Source organism: Fragaria vesca, linkage group LG4, assembly GCF_000184155.1.
Source record: "Fragaria vesca subsp. vesca linkage group LG4, FraVesHawaii_1.0, whole genome shotgun sequence".
NCBI classification, from domain to species: domain Eukaryota; kingdom Viridiplantae; phylum Streptophyta; class Magnoliopsida; order Rosales; family Rosaceae; genus Fragaria; species Fragaria vesca.
In genome coordinates, this window is record NC_020494.1 from 15,074,250 (window position 1) to 15,091,696 (window position 17,447).

Sequence of the window (17,447 nt, forward strand, 5' to 3'; positions counted from 1 at the left end):
GACGATATCTTATTGTGAGTTTCGATTTAATTTTCTAGACTCAAAACATTGTATTGCTATTGAGATAGGAACTGTGAAAGTTGACATAAACTAGTCAAAATTTAACCCGAAATGTTGTTTTCGCTTATATCCATTGGTTCTCACCATTTTGAACGGTAATTAGTTTCTCATTTTTCATGGATTTCGACCTAAAACTAATTTGATATTCACGTACAATCAAAATGAAAGCTCACTGTTCATATTTTCATCTAATTCTAACCAATTTATTCAAGTTTTATTCGACAACATCGATCAGTACGAGCATATGATTTCAAGCAACAAAAAATATATTATAATCTTATTCTTAATTCAAGAGTCAAATTTATAACTATACGTAGTTCAAAATATGAGATATCGCTTTCAAATAAATAAAAAAATGACCCGAGATCAAAATGTTACCATGGCCAAACTTCAACACACGCACAAAACAGAGAAGCAAAAGCAAATTTTTTTGCTCTAAATATCAAAACAATTTCAACACGTTTAATGGAAGAAAATAACCGAAAATAATATAAATTTTATATCTGTTACAGTGTTACACTTCTAGGAAGGCTTCTAGGAAGGATTCTGTCCACCACGTTTATAGGGTGTCCATGGTTGAACCAATCTATTTAATCCAATTTTCCAAGCCATGCATCATCCATTTACTCCACCTGTGTTTATATAAATAATAAGTGGCATTGAAGCAGTTATAATATTCAGATCCCAATTCATATTTGAGAAGCAAACACAGAGCGAGAGAGATAAATAGCCTCAGCCACGTCTCTCTCCTCTGCCCTTCTGGACTTTGCTGTTTGAACCCTTCTCCAGTTCAACCCCTTTCAATCTTAGACCAGACATAATCACACGCACGTAGATATATATAAAACTAGTATCTGTCATATACCACATAGGACTTGTACAAATCATAATCATCGTACTATCCCAAGGCCTTGGTAGAAAGCAAAAACAGAAAGAGCATTTGAAATTTTCATGGTGATCATAAGCAAGGGGCAGGAGAAGAGCAGTGATCAGAGTAAGAAGGGAATGCGACTTGGGAAATACGAGTTGGGGAAGACTTTGGGTGAGGGCAATTTCGGCAAAGTCAAGTTTGCTAAGGACGTCGGCTCCGGCCAACCTTTCGCCGTTAAGATTCTTGAGAAGAAGAGAATCACTGATCTCAATATCGCCGACCAGGTTCTTTGTTTTTTTTTGGTTTTCAAAGTTTGATTCTTTTTCTTTGTAAAGTTTCAATCTTTCATTTGATGGGTTTTCTGGGTAGTGTTGATGATTGGAAAAAGTTTCAATTTTTTTTTCTATCTTTTAAGTAATGGGGTTGTTTTGGTTAAGTTTCTTGATTGTTTTTGCTTTCATCTTTATCTTTTGGTTCAAAAGTTTTCATCTTTTTGTTTTTTTAGCTGGAATGTTTTGATCTTTCATCAATGGGATTTCTGGGAGGGGCTTTAGTTTTGATGTTCTAAATGGTTTTGCATGCAAGATGTGTTTTGCGATGTCATTTGGCTGTATACGAGTTAATGTACAAACAATTTAGAAACTGAAACTGGCATATTTGGCTCTGGTAAAAAAAAAAAAAAACTGCCACATTTGGCATTCATGACGTTTATAGTCGTCTATTATGATCTGACTTTTCTGCAACAAGAAACTGAGAATTGGCATTCATTGTTTATGGTTCAACATAATACTACTTCAATTTTCGTTTCTGTTTTAGTTTTGTGTTTATTGGTTCAATAGTAACAAAATTCTTCATTGCAGATAAAGAGGGAGATTGGCACTTTGAAGCTTCTAAAACATCCAAACGTAGTCCGATTACATGAGGTATTCTTCAGGATATGCTAAACTTGAACTGTGCCAACACTACTGTCTTGGTTTATGTCCGTTATTTTTCATGAACCTCAATCATCAGCAGCATAATCTTTGTGATTTTCCACGAATTTCTCATATGATAATGATCCCATATTTTAATGGTCCATAAACAGCATCAGCACCAATCTGGGATTTCCGGTAGAGCTTAATGTTCTTTATTAGAGCACATGCTGAGTTCTTACTACTAATCAATACGATTACGCGTTTGACATAATCTTTGGTAGATTAGGTAGCCAAAACTGCGTGGCGTACAGTAACTGTATCCTATTAGCTTCCTAAATAGGATTATCACTATATCAGCTACTTTTACAGTTACCCTGAACTTTAAACAGTCTCCATTCTTCGATCTGATTAATCCACCTAATACGACCTTCACCGGATCAAATGACTTCTCTGAGATGGCGATAGATCTCAGCTTGATAAACATGTGCAACTACTCTCCACAGATTTGTTTGTTGGTTGCAAATTATAATGATGAGCTGGACCACTGAATTATTTTCTTGGGGCTCAGTTTCAATCAACCACAGTACCACACCAAGTGAGCCAACTGTCATATTGGCTCCTTGAGAGAAACCTTTGCCCCCATTCTGATGGATAAGATCATCAACACTGGTTGTGTCTACCAGTATCTTCCCAGACATTAAAATCCAAGCATGATTGCCTCAACTTGGATATATGATATGTTGTTTTCAGGGTATAGTTTTACTTAATGTAGCATAGGATATATCATAGATTCTTGGATACGTCCTTTTGGGACTAATATGAAACGAAAAGTATTTAACAGAAAATAAATACTAGGATGATGCTGTGATTAATGACTGGCCTTTTAGAATATGAATTTGTTGAGGTAGAACGGGTCTTTTGAATTACCAGCCACTTGCTTTGCCTTGTGCAAATGTGGCATAGGTATCCATTTGTTCAAGTAGCTGTATTTAAACATTGTTCCTTTTGAATGTTTTCCCATTGGTCAGCCTATGCATGGGATCAAGTACTAAACCATTCTATGCAATTGAGACATATTTGTTAGCAACTTAGCACCAATAGTTTGTCGAAAAGCTTGGTTGCACATATGATTGAGAAAGCACAAAAAATATTCCAACCATTCACATATTTTTACATGTTGAATAGATTCTTCCTTTGATCTCAATAGAGTGCTTTAGACTAGTTTTTAAACATCAAAGCGATGGCCAACAATGCTTCTACTAAATCTGCTAATTTTACTTATCGTGGAAACTATGCAGGTCGTGGCAAGCAAAACCAAGATTTACATGGTCTTAGAATATGTTACTGGCGGGGAATTGTTTGATAAAATTGTAAGGAGCTCTTAGTTTGAATTTTATATTCAGAGGCAGGAAGTTGATTATGCTAATAAGTATTTTATGTTAGCAGGCACAAAAGGGAAGACTTAAAGAGTCCGAAGGTAGAAAGCTTTTTCAACAGTTAATTGATGGTGTGAGCTACTGCCACAACCAAGGTGTTTTCCATCGGGATCTTAAGGTACTTTCTACTTTCGGCAGGATACTTAATGTTGTATAGGTTTCTAATTTGCTCACATCTTATATTGGATGTTTTGATGGCAGCTGGAGAATATTCTTGTTGATTCCAAAGGAAACATAAAGATATCTGACTTTGGCCTTAGTGCTTTGCCGCAGCATTTTAGGGTACATTATTCTTCCCTTCCAATCTAAGCATTAAAGTTTAACATTTTTGAGTCCTGTAAACCCTTGCATTATGTCTGAATATCAGGAAGATGGTTTGCTGCATACAACCTGTGGAAGCCCCAATTATGTTGCCCCTGAGATCCTTGCTAATAGAGGGTATGATGGTGGCACCTCTGATATATGGTCATGTGGTGTCATCTTATATGTCATTCTAACAGGGTATCTCCCGTTCGATGATAGGAATCTTGCAGTTCTCTATCAAAAGGTATTGACACCTTCTCTTTGGTCTTTCCAAGTTATATAGCCGGGTAACCAAAAATCTTGTATCATCTGATATTCATTAAAATGAAGTTATCGTTTTTGGATGGATTTCAGATCTTGAAGGGGGATGTTCAGATACCCAAATGGTTATCACCTGGAGCACAAAACTTGATAAGAAGGGTTCTCGATCCCAGTCCTCTCACCAGAATAAACATGACAGACATCAAGTCAGATGAATGGTTCAAGCAGGATTACTTTCCTGCAAAAGCTGACGAAGAAGAAGAAGATATAAACGTTGATACCGAAGCTTATTCAATAAAAGAAGTGGTATGAACCAACATTTTATGTGAACTGCTCACTTTTTATGTACATCATAGTTTTCTTATCTGCTATAGCTGAGACAATTGTTTGTTTCTGTATCAGCCATCTGAAGGGGAAAAGAGTCCAGATTTGCGGCACTCACCCACCCTTATCAATGCCTTTCAGTTGATTGGAATGTCTTCATGTCTAGACCTCTCTGGATTCTTTGAGAAAGAGGTGAGTGTAAAACTAATCATATAACACATCTCTGAAATGATTTCTTCATATTGAATAACCCATGTCCGCGAAGTTGATATCTGTATTCTTTCTAAATTAATATAGGATGTGTCTGAGAGGAAGATCAGATTTACTTCCAACCACTCTGCAAAGGATTTGCTAGAGAGGATTGAAGAAATTGTAATAGAGATGGGATATGCTGTCCAGAAGAAAAATGGAAGGGTAAGTATTTTGTAACACGTTATCTTCCCTTCACACAGAACCCAGAAATAGCTCTTTTTAAACGATATATACAAACTGGTTTTTTGCTGCAATATTAGGCTAAAATAATGTTGCTACCTTCAACATTTCAGTTAAAGGTGATGCAAGAGAACAAGGGGCAGAGAAATCTGGGCAGTCTCTCAGTTGCAGCAGAGGTATTTCATTTAAACCCAGAAACTTGTGCATGTTGTAATGTTTACTTGTTTCTCAAGTAACATGTTTGTTACTTTAGCGGTGAACTCATAGTTGTCCCTGTAATTGCATCAGGTGTTTGAGTTAAGCCCAACATTACACGTAGTTGAATTAAGAAAATCATACGGAGATCCGTCTGCATATAGACAGGTATATACTCCATTACTCCCTCTCTCTACAACCTTACTGTCTCTTGCTCTCCTTCCTTTTCTCTCCTCTCAGATTTCAGGCACTGACATCAACTTTTGGGTATGTGCAGTTGTGTAAAAAGCTATCAAATGAGTTAGGTGTTCCATCGAGCCAAGAATTGTTGGCCAGCGAGGTATTGAAGTCCAGTTCTTTGCAGAGTCAAACGGCGTAGTATTTAAGCCTCAGGAGAGATGTACATAGTATTACAGTTTGTGTAAATTCATTGTTTTTTTCAGATTTAAGGTTACCATGTAAGACTCGATAAAGTTTGAAATACATTAAGAATGCAAGAAGATATTCTTCTGAAGTATCAGACCCTCAAACTCCCAAGGCCTTAACCTGTCTTAGAAACTGAAAGAGCTGACTATCATCCTCCAGTGGACTGATTATGCAAATATCCATTGCTAGGGTTTATCGTTAAAGTCAGAATCCCAACAGGTTAAAATGTTTGGTTGTTCATGGTCTTGGACTTGGAACTCTTGCTCGTCATAACAAGCTGGAATTGTAATACAACTCTGGGGTTGTGATTTGATATAGGATTACCTTGTAGTAGGAGTCTGCTTTATAGGTTTCATGATTTGCGTCAATCATTAGGTCTACTATTCCAAAGCACACTATATATTCTCTTAGTTTTCTTTGCCTGTCCTTGGTTTGGACCGACATGGCTTCTGAAAGGACAAAAGGAGACGCTTTCAGTAGCTACCTACCAGGATGGTCAAATCTTCCAGGAGGCCCTGCTTCTCTGATTCTGGATGAATTGTTTGAACTCGTAGACTTTGTTCATTTTGTCGTAGTCTGCAAGGAATGGTGTTCTCATGCAAAACACTACTATCATACCACGCAGCGCTGGTGGCCTAATAAGTTACTTCCCATGCTCTTGATCCCTTCTGGTTTCAAAGAAGTTCATAATACTACAACCAAGGGAAAAATCTTTCCTAGTTCACTGTACAGCATATCCGAAAGAAGAGTCTGCATCAAGAATCTCGAGTCACCGGTACTGCCTTATGGAACCAACAGGCTAGTCTTTGGCTGCAGCCATGGTTGGGTGGCTGCACTAGACGAACATCGAGATGTTGTAATTCTTGTTTACCCTTTCCGAAAATCAGTTGTCCCATTTTTCTCCCTCCCTTACCAACCGGAACCATATTTCGTCTCAAGAAGGTTATCATGTCTACAGATCCTGCTTTGGACCGAAATAGTTGTGTTGTTGTAGCAAAGTTCTATATCGGTGGGTGGGTGGCTTCCTTGAAATTAAGTGAACAGCAGGATCAGGAAAAACAACGTTGGAGTCACATCCCAGTAGCTTTTAGTCCTTCAGATATCATGTTCTATAAGAGCAGACTCTACCTATGTTATCTTGATGGAAGCATTACGTCAATCGGTGATGTCAGTAACAACTTCTCTGCTTCATGTCTTATATTATATGCACCATTACCAGAGCCTCTGTTCATTCATGATTCATATCTTGTGGAATCAACGAAGGGAGACCTATGGCATATCCCAAGGTTCAGAAGCAACAAAACCCAAAGCTTCAAGGTTTTCAAGGTGGTGTTGATTGAAACAGGCCGTAATTTAGTTATGCAGCAGGTTGAGGTAAAAAGTATTGGGGACGAGGCTCTTTTCCTAGGCTACAATTCAATATCTGTTTTGGCTTCAAAAACTTCTGGGTGTCGGGCCAAATTCCATATACTATCGGGTTGACCATGCTATGGGCATGTTCAATCTAGACGATGAAACGAGTACGACAGGAAATGGTTCTCATATTATTTGGCTCTGTGAACCTACATTTTAGGTTACATTCAACTCAGCCAGCTTAAGTCTATGTGCATGAGGCATCCCTTCCTTTGTGATCTCAGGCTATTCCAAACCGAAAAAGACTACATTACTTGCTCAATTTTTCACATTGTATAATACTTGCTCGATATCTGGTTAATGTTCCATCATATTGTAAGAGGAGGGTAGTGTGTAACTCTCTGCTCTATGTATTATAATCACAAATGAGAATGTCATGTTAAATATCTAATTACAGATGCATGACATCTTGAGTACAATTTAGAGAACAGCTACCAGACCTATTAACAATGATATGGTATATGTACAGTTGTAATAACTTGTATACATGGTGAATGAGATGACTATATGATGCAAGTAAATTTAGTTTGCAATGGTGCCACTAAGATCTTCAGCATATACCTGGATCAAGCTGTTGTTTTCTGCAATCTGAAGTTTCTCATTCAATTCTGTCTTGTACTGCTCATCTCTGTCCACAAAATTACGCATAAACTCGACCTGCCACCAGAATCGATGCTCTCAGTAAGTGTGTCAAAAAGCAAAATTTAGTGCATCTTTATACATGAAAATGGTTATGTTGTGTAGGTAGGCTATCAATGTGACCGTCATTGTCATTGTCACGCCATAAAAAATACATCCGTCTTTAACTCACCTGTTTCTGAAACAAATCAAATTCGTCTGAGCTAAGAGAACCATCGCTATTAGCATCAAGCAGTTGCATCATTTCGCATGCATCTTCCCCTGGGGCACCGAGCTCTTCCATAACTTCCTTAAGTTCCTCAAAGTTGATTCTTCCATCACCATTCTTGTCAAGAAGGCGGAACACTCTATCACTCTTACTTTGCTCAGTCTCAATGCCTCCATGATTGGCTGACGGAAGATCTTTAAGGCGAAATGCTGCAAGTTCAGCTGCAGCCATCATTATGGCCTTGAGCCGCTTTGCCTGATCATCAATCAAGTCATCATATAAGTCTCTGACAAAACAAGTTAAACTTAAAAGAAATCACATGTTTAATCAGAAGACAAAACCTTCAAAATTAACGGGTATCAAGTGCATATTTCAACAAACCTCTTCTGGGTTTGTAAGACCACTCTTGTACAATGAGTGAGATGCAGTGCCAGCATCCGCCAACATGTCCATCTCCTGAGTCCTAATTTGTATTTCCATTAAAGGCCTACTCTTGCCACTGTCACTCACATCAACTGCCATATGCAAACTCCTATACCCATTCGCCTTAGGCCTAGCAATGTAATCCTTTGTCCTGTGAGGCATCTCTTTCCACAATGACCGAACCACTTCACGAGTCCTGTAACAAGCTCTTTCCCCCATTTTGGCCTCATCTTCTCCAGACTTCGGCTCCAATATAACCCTCAACCCCAACACATCATTCACCTGCTCCGGCTTCCTCCCATCCTTCAACAGCTTCTTCATGGTGCTATACCGACTCTTATACCTACCATACACCGAAACACCTACAATCAGCCCCGCCAACAAAGGATCCTCTCTCAACGACTGCAAAAGTTGCTCCTTGTACACATCCACCAACGGCCTACTTCCACTCTCATGACTCCTCAACCACTCATCCACATACAAATACGAATTCGGAAACAAGTACTGAAACGACAAATCCTCAAGCTCCAACGACAACCAGTTGGCCCCAACAGCATGAGCTAAAGGTGCATGAATCTTCATAACCTCCAAAGCAACCAAATGCTGCTGATACCTCGGAAGATAACCAAGATGCCTCATCATATCGAGCCGCAAAACCAAGTCCAGAATCACAGCCCTCGTGTCATAATACGTCAAGCAAAACTTCCTCAATGCAGCTGCACTGTCATCATCCAACACATCAACCTTGGAAGGAACTTTCATCACACGCAAGCTCTCGTGTAACAAGTGAGCCGTTCCGGTACCAATCTGGTCCCTCACCTCCTGTATCGAAATCGCTCCGGCTTCCAAAACCGGTCTCAGCATCCCAGCTGAAATCACCTCCGCGTCCATCTACACATAAACAATTTGATCAGCAACCCCGTGAATAGTGTGAAAATGAGCTATGTTAAAATGAGCTTACCTGGAGGTCAGCGAGAATTAAGGCGAAAGACAAGGCCTTGGAGAGTGAGGAGCGGCCGTCCGGGGTTATAGGCAAGGCGTAGAGCAAGGGGATGGAGAGCTTGAGAGCTTTGAAGAGTAGGTGGGACCCGCTGCTGGAGAGCATGCCCATTCTTTCTGTGAGCTCGTTGAAAGCTCCGACCAGCTCCACCACCATTTTCCCGCCCGTCTGTTCCAGCAGAGCCGCCGTCGTTTTTGAGGAGCGCCGTCGTCGAAGCTGACGGTGGCATCTCTGTGGAGGTAGGGTGCTGTGGAAGATGGGTAGGGTACGGAGGAGCAATCTGGGTATTGGGTCCTGATGACGGAGAAGATGGTGGTGGTGGTGAGCGGAGTAGAGCTCCATGGTTGAAAATGGTTCTATGGTTTCTTTCGTGGTGGAGAAATAGAGACGACTTTAGATATGAAATGCTTACACGACAAGTCGTTTATTTTAACTTGGAGTGACGATGTTCTATCGGTTCTATGGAGCGTATTCTACAACCATTACCATCAATATGCAACTCACGACGATTAAAGCTGTGAATATAAAATAAAGACCGAAGATGTATTTTTTTTATATTTTTTATTTTTGATCCGATCAAATTAAAAATTTATAATAAGAGAAACATTTATGTAACCTTCCGTTCTCACCTTTTGTGTTAGAAACACTTGTATCATTTTTTTTGGATTAAATTTTGTTAACAATGTCAATGAATATGCATGATAGCATGTGGATGACTGAATCAAATAAAATATATTAGTTACTCGGTTCACTACACCGTAGAGAAAATGTTTAAAACCGAAAAATTGAATTAAATCACATCGAACTAAACCGATGAAACTTTAACAGCAATAAAATTGAACCGGCCATCCGGTTATTAGAATCAAACTGAATCGATTTCTGTTTCATCAGACACCAAGTATAGAGGGGTCTGAGTGTACGGCAAGTCGTTTATTAAAATTGGATTGACCCCATCTCACTCCCTCTCACTCTCTTCCCTAAAGTCCTAAACCCTAAAACACACTGTGTAACTTCCACAAAGGCCATGCCATCAAGCCCGTCGCTCTAACCCTCCTCCGTCGCCATGTCCGCCTTATCCAGAGGCCTCATTTCCCGCCTCCGCCTCCTCTCCCTCAACCCCGCCACCTCTTCTTCTTCTTCTACTACTCTACCCGCTACGACGTCGTATTCCCATTTCTTCCGATGCTTCGCCTCCGAGGCCCTGGCCGACGGCGCCGAGATCGCCGAGGATCGGGGCCGGATCATCGAGGCCAAGCCCGGAGTTATGACCCCGCAGTCGAAGCGGACCGGGGTCATCGCCGTCAAGTGTGGGATGTCGGCGCGCTGGGACAAATGGGGTGCTAGGGTTCCAATCACCGTGCTTTGGGTCGATGATAATATCGTCTCTCAGGTTAAAACCCCCGAGAAAGAAGGAATCACTGCCTTACAGGTAATGCTTTTTCTCTCTCCATTTTGGATTTGTTAATCACTAATTGAGTTTGATTAGTTTGATTGTAAGAATAGATCACTAATTCAGTTTGATTAGTTTAGGGTGTTAGAATATGAGTATATATAGGTGGTGAAGTTTGTAAAGTTTTGATTTTTGGGTATTTGTAAGAGTCAGGAATCCAACTTCTGAGTACTGTTTGATTGGGGGAGAGTGGGTTTTAGCTATGATTTGATTTGGGGACAATGAAAAATGAGTTCTTGCTGTTTATAATCTTTGAAAGCTTTGGACTTTTAATCTTGGTATGCCAGTTGGGCATGTATCAATTTTAGTTCAGTATGACTAATCCTTCTTCTCGCTAGAGAAGGACAATCAACAGAGAGTTGTAGTTGTTCAAAATCCACGAAAGCTTAGGTGTTTATCTTAGTTAGGAAAGCACTGTGTGAGTGTGTTTCTTCTTTGGTTGATTCGATTAAGTGGAACCAATGATGGAAGGAGAGTTTTTGTTGGGAAGCATTACGGTTGTTTTGGCACGTACATCTTGGTGTTGTTGCTAGTCCACTGTTTGTCAATTTGATTTTTATTGGAAAGTTTTCAAGAGCAAGGATTTAACTATGGGATGACATTCTGTTGTGCTAGTTAGATTGGTTGCGGGCAGAAAAAGGCAAAACATCTGACAAAGCCTGAAGTGGGCCATTTCAGAGCTCAAGGTGTTCCACTTAAGAGAAAACTGAGGGAGTTTCCTGTAACAGAAGATGCGCTTCTCCCTGTTGGTATGTCAATTGGTGTTCGCCATTTTGTTCCAGGCCAATATGTTGATGTTACAGGAATTACGAGAGGGCATGGTTTTCAGGTGAACTATTATTCTCTTTAGCTCCTGCCATTTCTGCTGTTAGTCTTCCTTTTCAGAGTTGTTGTATAAATTCTTCAAGCCTAATGAATGCTTTTATACGAGGATTTACAGGGCGTATTTGCTAATCTTTGTTTTCCAAAATTCGTTTGACTGGAGTGATAAACAGAATACTTTGATGATCATTATGTCTGATGCGTATTTTCTGTGCCCAGGGTGTGATGAAAAGGTATGGACACCGTGGAGGGCCAGCAAGTCATGGTGCTTCTAAGTCACACCGAAGTATTGGTTCTACTGGTCAGAGAGATGATGCTGGAAGGGTATGTATGGCTTCATTTGAGTGCTGTATCTTGTCTCTTAAGCTTTTATTATTTCCTTTCTTTGTTTTTGTACTTGTTTTGGTGGTTAATAAACAACACAACAGAGGAAGAGTACAGCCCACAACATCTTGAAAGATTCTGGAAACTTTATATGCTTGACCATTCTGCTTTTGAATGTAAATGAGATGTTTTAGTTGGGTTAAATAATCTTCTTCCTTATTAGTTTGTTGACAACGTCTGTATACTTCTTAGTTGTCTATATATTGTTTTACTTTACCTGCTATAGCTTTTTCCTGTACAGGTAAACACAATAACAGTTGTGTGATGTACAAGGTTTAATAACTTATAATTCATTTTATATTCACACAAAATCATGTTCAGAAATGGTTGAACGGTTTTCTGTGACTACTCTTCACAAATTAAAATATGGATTCTTAAACTATATTCCCCAATGCATTAAGTTCCTTTGGGTTGTGAATTTTGAATTTCTGACACATTGTTGTCTGAACAGGTATTTAAGGCCAAAAAGATGCCCGGGCGCATGGGTGGAAAACAGAGAACGGTTAAGAATGTATGGATCTACAAAATTGACCCTGCAAGGAACTTGATATGGGTGAGGGGCCAGGTATGTTTTTCTCATAAATTTAGAATAGATGATTGAACCGAAAAGGGAGAAGGTCATCCACGGTATACTTTAATTGCCTATACATAGATGGTGCAAAATTGAATCTTTCCCAGCAATAGCTTTCTGACCATGAACAATCTTAGAAGTGTTCAGTACCTGGAGGAGGGAACAAAATGAACATGAATGATTATGTGCTGGGTAGATTTTGTTTAAATGAAAATGTTGAGAAACTTGCTAGAAACCTTGTCCCAAAAAAGTACAAAAAAGTAGCACACTAGAAACTCCATTGTTTCAAATCCGCATTTGGTCATTGGTGTACCCTTCAGAGAAGGGACTACGTTGTACCATTGATGTTGGGTTTTGGTCATTCTTGAACTTTTTATATATACCTCGATTAAAGTTGTTGGCTATTCTTACAGGTCCCAGGTGCTGAAGGAAACTTTGTGTTTATCAAGGATGCTTTTTACAAGAAACCCGATGTGTCGATCTTACCATTTCCAACTTACTTTGCTCCAGAGGATGAAGATCCAAGCAAGCTAGAACCGCTTGTTGCTGATCTTGGAGAAGTAGATCCATTTATGGTGGCAGATTAGTAGACGGTGGCTGAATTCAAAACAACCACTTCAAAGTGAACTCTGTTTTTGAGTTCCACCAAATCGAGCATGGTGGCACTTCAGGTGTACAAGACCCGTCTGAGGCTGTTGATTTGATACTTTTTCCAAAATTGTTTTTGTTATAGGAACACAGTTGCCGAGGTTGTAATAGCATAATCGAGTCTAGTTCATTCAACCTCAGATTTCAATACTGACCAACAATGTTGTCATCTTGAATCCATGTTTTGAAATAAATATGGCCGACTTTCAGAAATTTTCCTCTGATAACCACACATTCCATGCCTGTGCCTTTGCGCGATTATTTTTCGAAATTTTGCGACACCAATGTGGACGATGCACTGAGATGGCCATGCCAGTCTTTGCTTCAGCTGGAGACCTGGTAATGTGCTTGGGCATCAGTCTCTCCAAGGCATAAAGAACAGAGGGGAAAAGCTAAACGAAAGAAACAAAAAAAAGTTCCCCTTCTGATCCAAAACCCAGAATACGTGGTCAAAAGTCAAACCCCGACTTTATATTACATTGCCAAACAAGTCTGCACCTTTATCATTTATTTGACCTAATTTTGCAAAACCCTAATTTTTCATTTCCCCCAGCTCCCCTCACCCCTTCTAGGGTTACCGTTACCCAACCAACCCAACGATCTCAAATGCTCGTCGGATGGCCATGAAGCGAGACTTCCCGGAATCGGAGAAGCGCCTCTGCGGCGGGTGCGGCTCATCCGAGCGGTGGCTCCTCCACTACATCCGCCTCCGCGGAACCTTCCAGCGTCTCTGCACCAACTGCCTCCTCAAGAATCACCCGGGCCTCTTCTGCCCCGTCTGCCTCGACGTCTTCGACTTCGACCACCCGCCGCCGCCGCGCGACCGCGTCATGTGCGTCAAGTGCCCCTCCATCGCCCACAACGCCTGCGCCAACTGCGCCTCCTTCGAGTGCCCTCCCTGCTCCCAGTCCTCCACCTTCTCCTTCTTCAACTTCGACCGCGACGCCGCCGCATCCGGCGGCGGCGCCGCGGCGCAGCTCCTCGGGAGGGAGTCCGCCAAGGCGTTCGTGGCCGCGGCGAAAATCGCGGCGAATTCGATGAAGAAGGCCGCCGCCGCCGCCAGGAGCGACGCCGAGCGCCGCGTCAAGGAGGCGGTGTCGGCGAAGAAGCGGGCCAGGGAGGCGCTGGAGGTGCTGGCGTTTCTGGTGAGTAAAGAGAAGGTGGAGAAAGGTGAGATGAATTCCGGTAGAGTGGAGCAGCAGAAGGCGAAATCGGAGACGACGAATCCGGCTGCAATGCAGGTTCTGGCCAGTCTGGCTACTTCTATGGCGGCAGAGGGAACCAATGGGGTGCGACCGAATCAGTTGCAGAGCAATGATATGGAGGAAGGAGGTGATCGAGTCAAGGAAGGAGCTTGAGCAGGTTTGGCATGTGCATTGTGTAGGATGATGATGATGCTCAGTTTCAGCTATTGCCTAGTTGGTGAGTCTCTTTCTTAGTTGCATTTGTTTTTATTCAAATTTGATGCGGTGCCTGGGAATTTTTCCGGTGACATTAGAGATCGTTTGTTGTTGTGTACTCGTTTTTCCAATACAGTTTTGTGTAGCTGATTATCATCAATGTTACTCTCTGGTCCGCTCTGTATCTACTCTGCTTTTGACCTGTTTAGCATGAAAGGTTTTGTGGTGCATTGGCTATGAATTTCTACATGATCCGTGTGATGGCCTTTTGCTTGTTTGTTTATTATGTATTATCTTTTGCTTTAAAAGTTAATATGAGGAGAAGCTAGTAGTATGGCAATCTGGCATTCATCATAAGTTCGGGAGAAATTTTGTTTTCATTACTTTGAATTTATTTTCTCTTGCTACTTCATCGTGTCCATTTCATGGCCTTCTTTTAAATCACATTGGAACTCCCAACTATATAATGTTACATGGAGTCAAGTTACATTGTGGAGTAGGTATTTCTGATAACAAATGCTGTGTTCATATGATACTGGATTTCGGTAATTCTACTATTGTCCCTAATGACTAATGCTAATTGGGAACTTCTGAAGGGTAGAGGCATTCATTGATCTATACACAATTCTCAAAATAATTACTATTATTGTCAACTGCATCTGCAAACCCATTGTAGCCTGTTTTAAGAAAGGATATGTTATTGGGTTGAAATGATATTTCAAAATGCTGTTATTTTAAGTTGTTTTCTTGTTGTTGACTTCATTACTGTATATGTCGTCAGTCTAGAGCTCGAAAACAAGAAAAGAAGGGGTGAGAATATATATAAAAGAAAGGATGAATAAGAGGGACAGAAATATGCTTTGGTTGGGTTTGGAGTGTTTGACAATGCATATTTCATCTCATGGTTTTAGTTTGTGACTAAAGCTCAGTGTTCTCTTTTCAAACCCGGATGGGCTATGGTGTATATGATGTGCGTTCATTAAATGGATGGATCATGAAGTGCTCATTTCATGTCCCAGATGGGGATTATAAGCAAATAATGCACATCAACTCATGGTAAGGCCAAATGAATTTACAGCTTTGGTCATTGGGTGCATAGGAATGCCATGCAAGAGTAACACAGAGTTACTAATCAGAAAACTGTACAGATAGATAGAACTATATCTATATGTACACAGCAGTGCAGGGAAGGTATCACTAAGTGGGGTGGCAATCAACAGAGCCATCCTCTCATCCTAATTATCTATCCTATGTTCAGAGTGAGTTGAACATTCTTTGTTTTACAACGAAATCAGGTGATAGTTGATCTTCTGGTGTCACTAGTTTGGGTTGAAATGAGACCACGAGTTAATTTTTTAAACCCAGGAAGTAGGGTGCACCGGTGCCTTTCAACCAAAGGCCTCCTGCTAGGAAGTTACCAGGAGTGAATTGAAGAGCCACATTCCTGTCCGTAATCACATGAAATCCTTTCCATTTTACCCTTCCTGTGGTTACAGCACCCGGACCCCGATTTGCATACTCTGCATAATACAGTGTATCTAGTGCAAAATTTCCTTGCCATTCTAGCCAACCTGCTGGTTGGATAAAGTCCCCAAATTCGGATTCCATGATAACTGTTCTCGAGTACATCTTCCATGGCCGGCCCAAGTATGACATAATCTGGAATCTCAATGGGAACAAAGCCTCTTCCGGGACTATCCTGCAGTTCTGGATAACTAGACCAGTGCTTTCCCGCTGGTCTTTTCTTCCATTAGCAGTCACCGTGTTCTTTTGGTTAGCCAGAGGCTTCCTCACTATGATCAAACTGTTCTGGATGACTGTTGTTGAGTCACCAAAAATGAAGTCAACGGTGCCGGATATGACACAGTTGCGATAAAATTGGCGATAGGCTTGCACGTACAATGTGTCTTGGTAGCCGTCCATTCTGCAGTTGAAGAAGGCTGACATATCCGACTGGACTCGGAGCGCCACTGCCTGATGCTTTTCGGGGCCGGCTGTGTTCTGAAATCCCATTCCTCTCGCTATGAACCCGTGTCCCACTACGACTGTGATAATGAAACATGATTATATAGTTAGCGTTACTTGTTCTTTCATTCAAGAACGAAAAGAAAATGGATAGAATCTAAGTGGGAGGATAATTAACAGAGACTCACTGAATGTGGCAGTGTCCTGGGTGGTGATGCCATCAGCAAAGCTTTTACGGCCGGTGACCATTGTCTCCCGGGGTCCATCTCCATACATGAACACATTGTTCTGATTCTTGGCCACAGTGACATACTCATTATAAATCCCAGCCTTCACATATATAACATATCTTCCCTGAAATCCTTTTGGGTATGCAGCAAGAGCTGCACCAATTGTTTTGTATTGTCCACTCCCATCTTTTGCCACTACTGCATTGGGTTTAACAGCTTGTCCGTTGCCGGCGTTGTTGTTTTTCTTGTTCTGTTTGGCTATAAGCTTTCTGTCTGCAGCCGAAAACCATGTCGGAAAAGTGCCATGTTCATCTGTTTCCATTTCCACATCCAGGAGACGACGAGCGGTTGAAGGGTTATTGTTAGGTTTCAAAGGGATGTTGAAGTTGCCTAGGATATTAGAAAGGGAGGACACAATTGCTAAGGCGTTGCTGGTCAGTTGTTCAGCATTCTGCATCGCCTCGCTCATTTGTTTCTTAAGGTCTTCGTAAGGAATCCCATCAATGCATGATTCCTGAAATGACATCGCAGCACTGAACCAGTTCTTAAGATCAGCCTCTTTCTCATTGATTTTGGGCATATCAGCATCCACCAGCGTCAGAAGCGAATACTGAAGACTCTCGATTGCTGATTCCAACAATTCGTTGCAATCATCGAAGGCCATTTTCCCAGTGGAATTCACATCTTTAGCTTCTTTGATAATGATCCCTGATTTCTCTATTGCCGCTTTCACCTGCTGGACTGTGTATTCAACGGCGGATCGGATGAGGTCTTTCGGGCTGGCGCTTTGATTCTTGGCAGCGCCAGCCAGGCTATCAACGCATGCTTCTTTGTAATCAGTTGGTTCACACATTGCAATGACGGCCTTGGAACTCGACGAGAGCTTGTCCTTGCCTTTGTTGCGAGTAGAAACAACAACTACACAGCCAACCACCGCTCCAATGACAAGGATAATTGAAATCCCTCCTACTACTGCCTTTCCCTTCCTTTCCATGGTTTACTTTCTTCTCTGTATTTGATCCTGAAGAATGGCTACGGAGCCTAAAGAAAACGAAGCTGCAGAGCATGATTG

The 17,447-nt window shown here is 41.2% G+C and overlaps 5 protein-coding genes across 5 annotated transcripts; 3 read left to right on the forward strand and 2 right to left on the reverse strand.

Moving 5' to 3' along the window:
• The first annotated feature begins 685 nt into the window (after positions 1-685).
• Positions 686-5,297, forward strand: LOC101308957 (CBL-interacting serine/threonine-protein kinase 1-like). Its single transcript, XM_004297025.1, has 12 exons — positions 686-1,215; positions 1,792-1,854; positions 3,144-3,215; positions 3,292-3,399; positions 3,483-3,563; positions 3,649-3,828; positions 3,939-4,151; positions 4,248-4,361; positions 4,467-4,583; positions 4,715-4,777; positions 4,890-4,964; positions 5,074-5,297. The coding sequence occupies exons 1-12, from the start codon at positions 1,012-1,014 to the stop codon at positions 5,173-5,175; spliced, it is 1,392 nt and encodes a 463-aa protein (XP_004297073.1). The 5' UTR covers positions 686-1,011; the 3' UTR covers positions 5,176-5,297.
• A 1,713-nt stretch (positions 5,298-7,010) lies between these two features.
• On the reverse strand, positions 7,011-9,247 carry LOC101293389 (guanosine-3',5'-bis(diphosphate) 3'-pyrophosphohydrolase-like). Its single transcript, XM_004298205.1, has 4 exons — positions 8,867-9,247; positions 7,864-8,796; positions 7,447-7,737; positions 7,011-7,292 (listed from the first exon to the last, which is right to left on the reverse strand). The coding sequence occupies exons 1-4, from the start codon at positions 9,245-9,247 to the stop codon at positions 7,158-7,160; spliced, it is 1,740 nt and encodes a 579-aa protein (XP_004298253.1). The 3' UTR covers positions 7,011-7,157.
• Positions 9,248-9,896: 649 nt separating this feature from the next.
• LOC101309241 (50S ribosomal protein L3-2, chloroplastic-like) lies at positions 9,897-12,990 on the forward strand. Its single transcript, XM_004297026.1, has 5 exons — positions 9,897-10,334; positions 10,975-11,184; positions 11,397-11,501; positions 12,013-12,126; positions 12,546-12,990. Exons 1-5 carry the CDS (start codon positions 9,969-9,971, stop codon positions 12,717-12,719), a joined length of 969 nt encoding a protein of 322 aa, XP_004297074.1. The 5' UTR covers positions 9,897-9,968; the 3' UTR covers positions 12,720-12,990.
• Positions 12,991-13,338: 348 nt separating this feature from the next.
• On the forward strand, positions 13,339-14,732 carry LOC101309532. Its single transcript, XM_004297027.1, has one exon. It carries the CDS (start codon positions 13,398-13,400, stop codon positions 14,136-14,138), a length of 741 nt encoding a protein of 246 aa, XP_004297075.1. The 5' UTR covers positions 13,339-13,397; the 3' UTR covers positions 14,139-14,732.
• A 795-nt stretch (positions 14,733-15,527) lies between these two features.
• LOC101293680 (putative pectinesterase/pectinesterase inhibitor 28-like) lies at positions 15,528-17,369 on the reverse strand. Its single transcript, XM_004298206.1, has 2 exons — positions 16,334-17,369; positions 15,528-16,225 (listed from the first exon to the last, which is right to left on the reverse strand). Exons 1-2 carry the CDS (start codon positions 17,367-17,369, stop codon positions 15,528-15,530), a joined length of 1,734 nt encoding a protein of 577 aa, XP_004298254.1.
• Between the last annotated feature and the right edge of the window lie 78 nt (positions 17,370-17,447).

Coding starts and splice junctions, on each gene's coding strand:
- LOC101308957 (XM_004297025.1), top strand. CDS start 1,012: ATGGTGATCATAAGCAAGGGGCAGGAGAAGAGCAGTGATCAGAGTAAG. Junction 1,855..3,143: donor ACGTAGTCCGATTACATGAG/GTATTCTTCAGG, acceptor GAAACTATGCAG/GTCGTGGCAAGCAAAACCAA. Junction 3,829..3,938: donor TTGCAGTTCTCTATCAAAAG/GTATTGACACCT, acceptor GATGGATTTCAG/ATCTTGAAGGGGGATGTTCA.
- LOC101293389 (XM_004298205.1), bottom strand. CDS start 9,247: ATGGAGCTCTACTCCGCTCACCACCACCACCATCTTCTCCGTCATCAG. Junction 8,797..8,866: donor TAATTCTCGCTGACCTCCAG/GTAAGCTCATTT, acceptor GTTTATGTGTAG/ATGGACGCGGAGGTGATTTC. Junction 7,738..7,863: donor GTCTTACAAACCCAGAAGAG/GTTTGTTGAAAT, acceptor ATTGATGATCAG/GCAAAGCGGCTCAAGGCCAT.
- LOC101309241 (XM_004297026.1), top strand. CDS start 9,969: ATGTCCGCCTTATCCAGAGGCCTCATTTCCCGCCTCCGCCTCCTCTCC. Junction 11,185..11,396: donor CGAGAGGGCATGGTTTTCAG/GTGAACTATTAT, acceptor TTCTGTGCCCAG/GGTGTGATGAAAAGGTATGG. Junction 11,502..12,012: donor AGAGAGATGATGCTGGAAGG/GTATGTATGGCT, acceptor TTGTCTGAACAG/GTATTTAAGGCCAAAAAGAT.
- LOC101309532 (XM_004297027.1), top strand. CDS start 13,398: ATGGCCATGAAGCGAGACTTCCCGGAATCGGAGAAGCGCCTCTGCGGC.
- LOC101293680 (XM_004298206.1), bottom strand. CDS start 17,369: ATGGAAAGGAAGGGAAAGGCAGTAGTAGGAGGGATTTCAATTATCCTT. Junction 16,226..16,333: donor CCAGGACACTGCCACATTCA/GTGAGTCTCTGT, acceptor TCATTATCACAG/TCGTAGTGGGACACGGGTTC.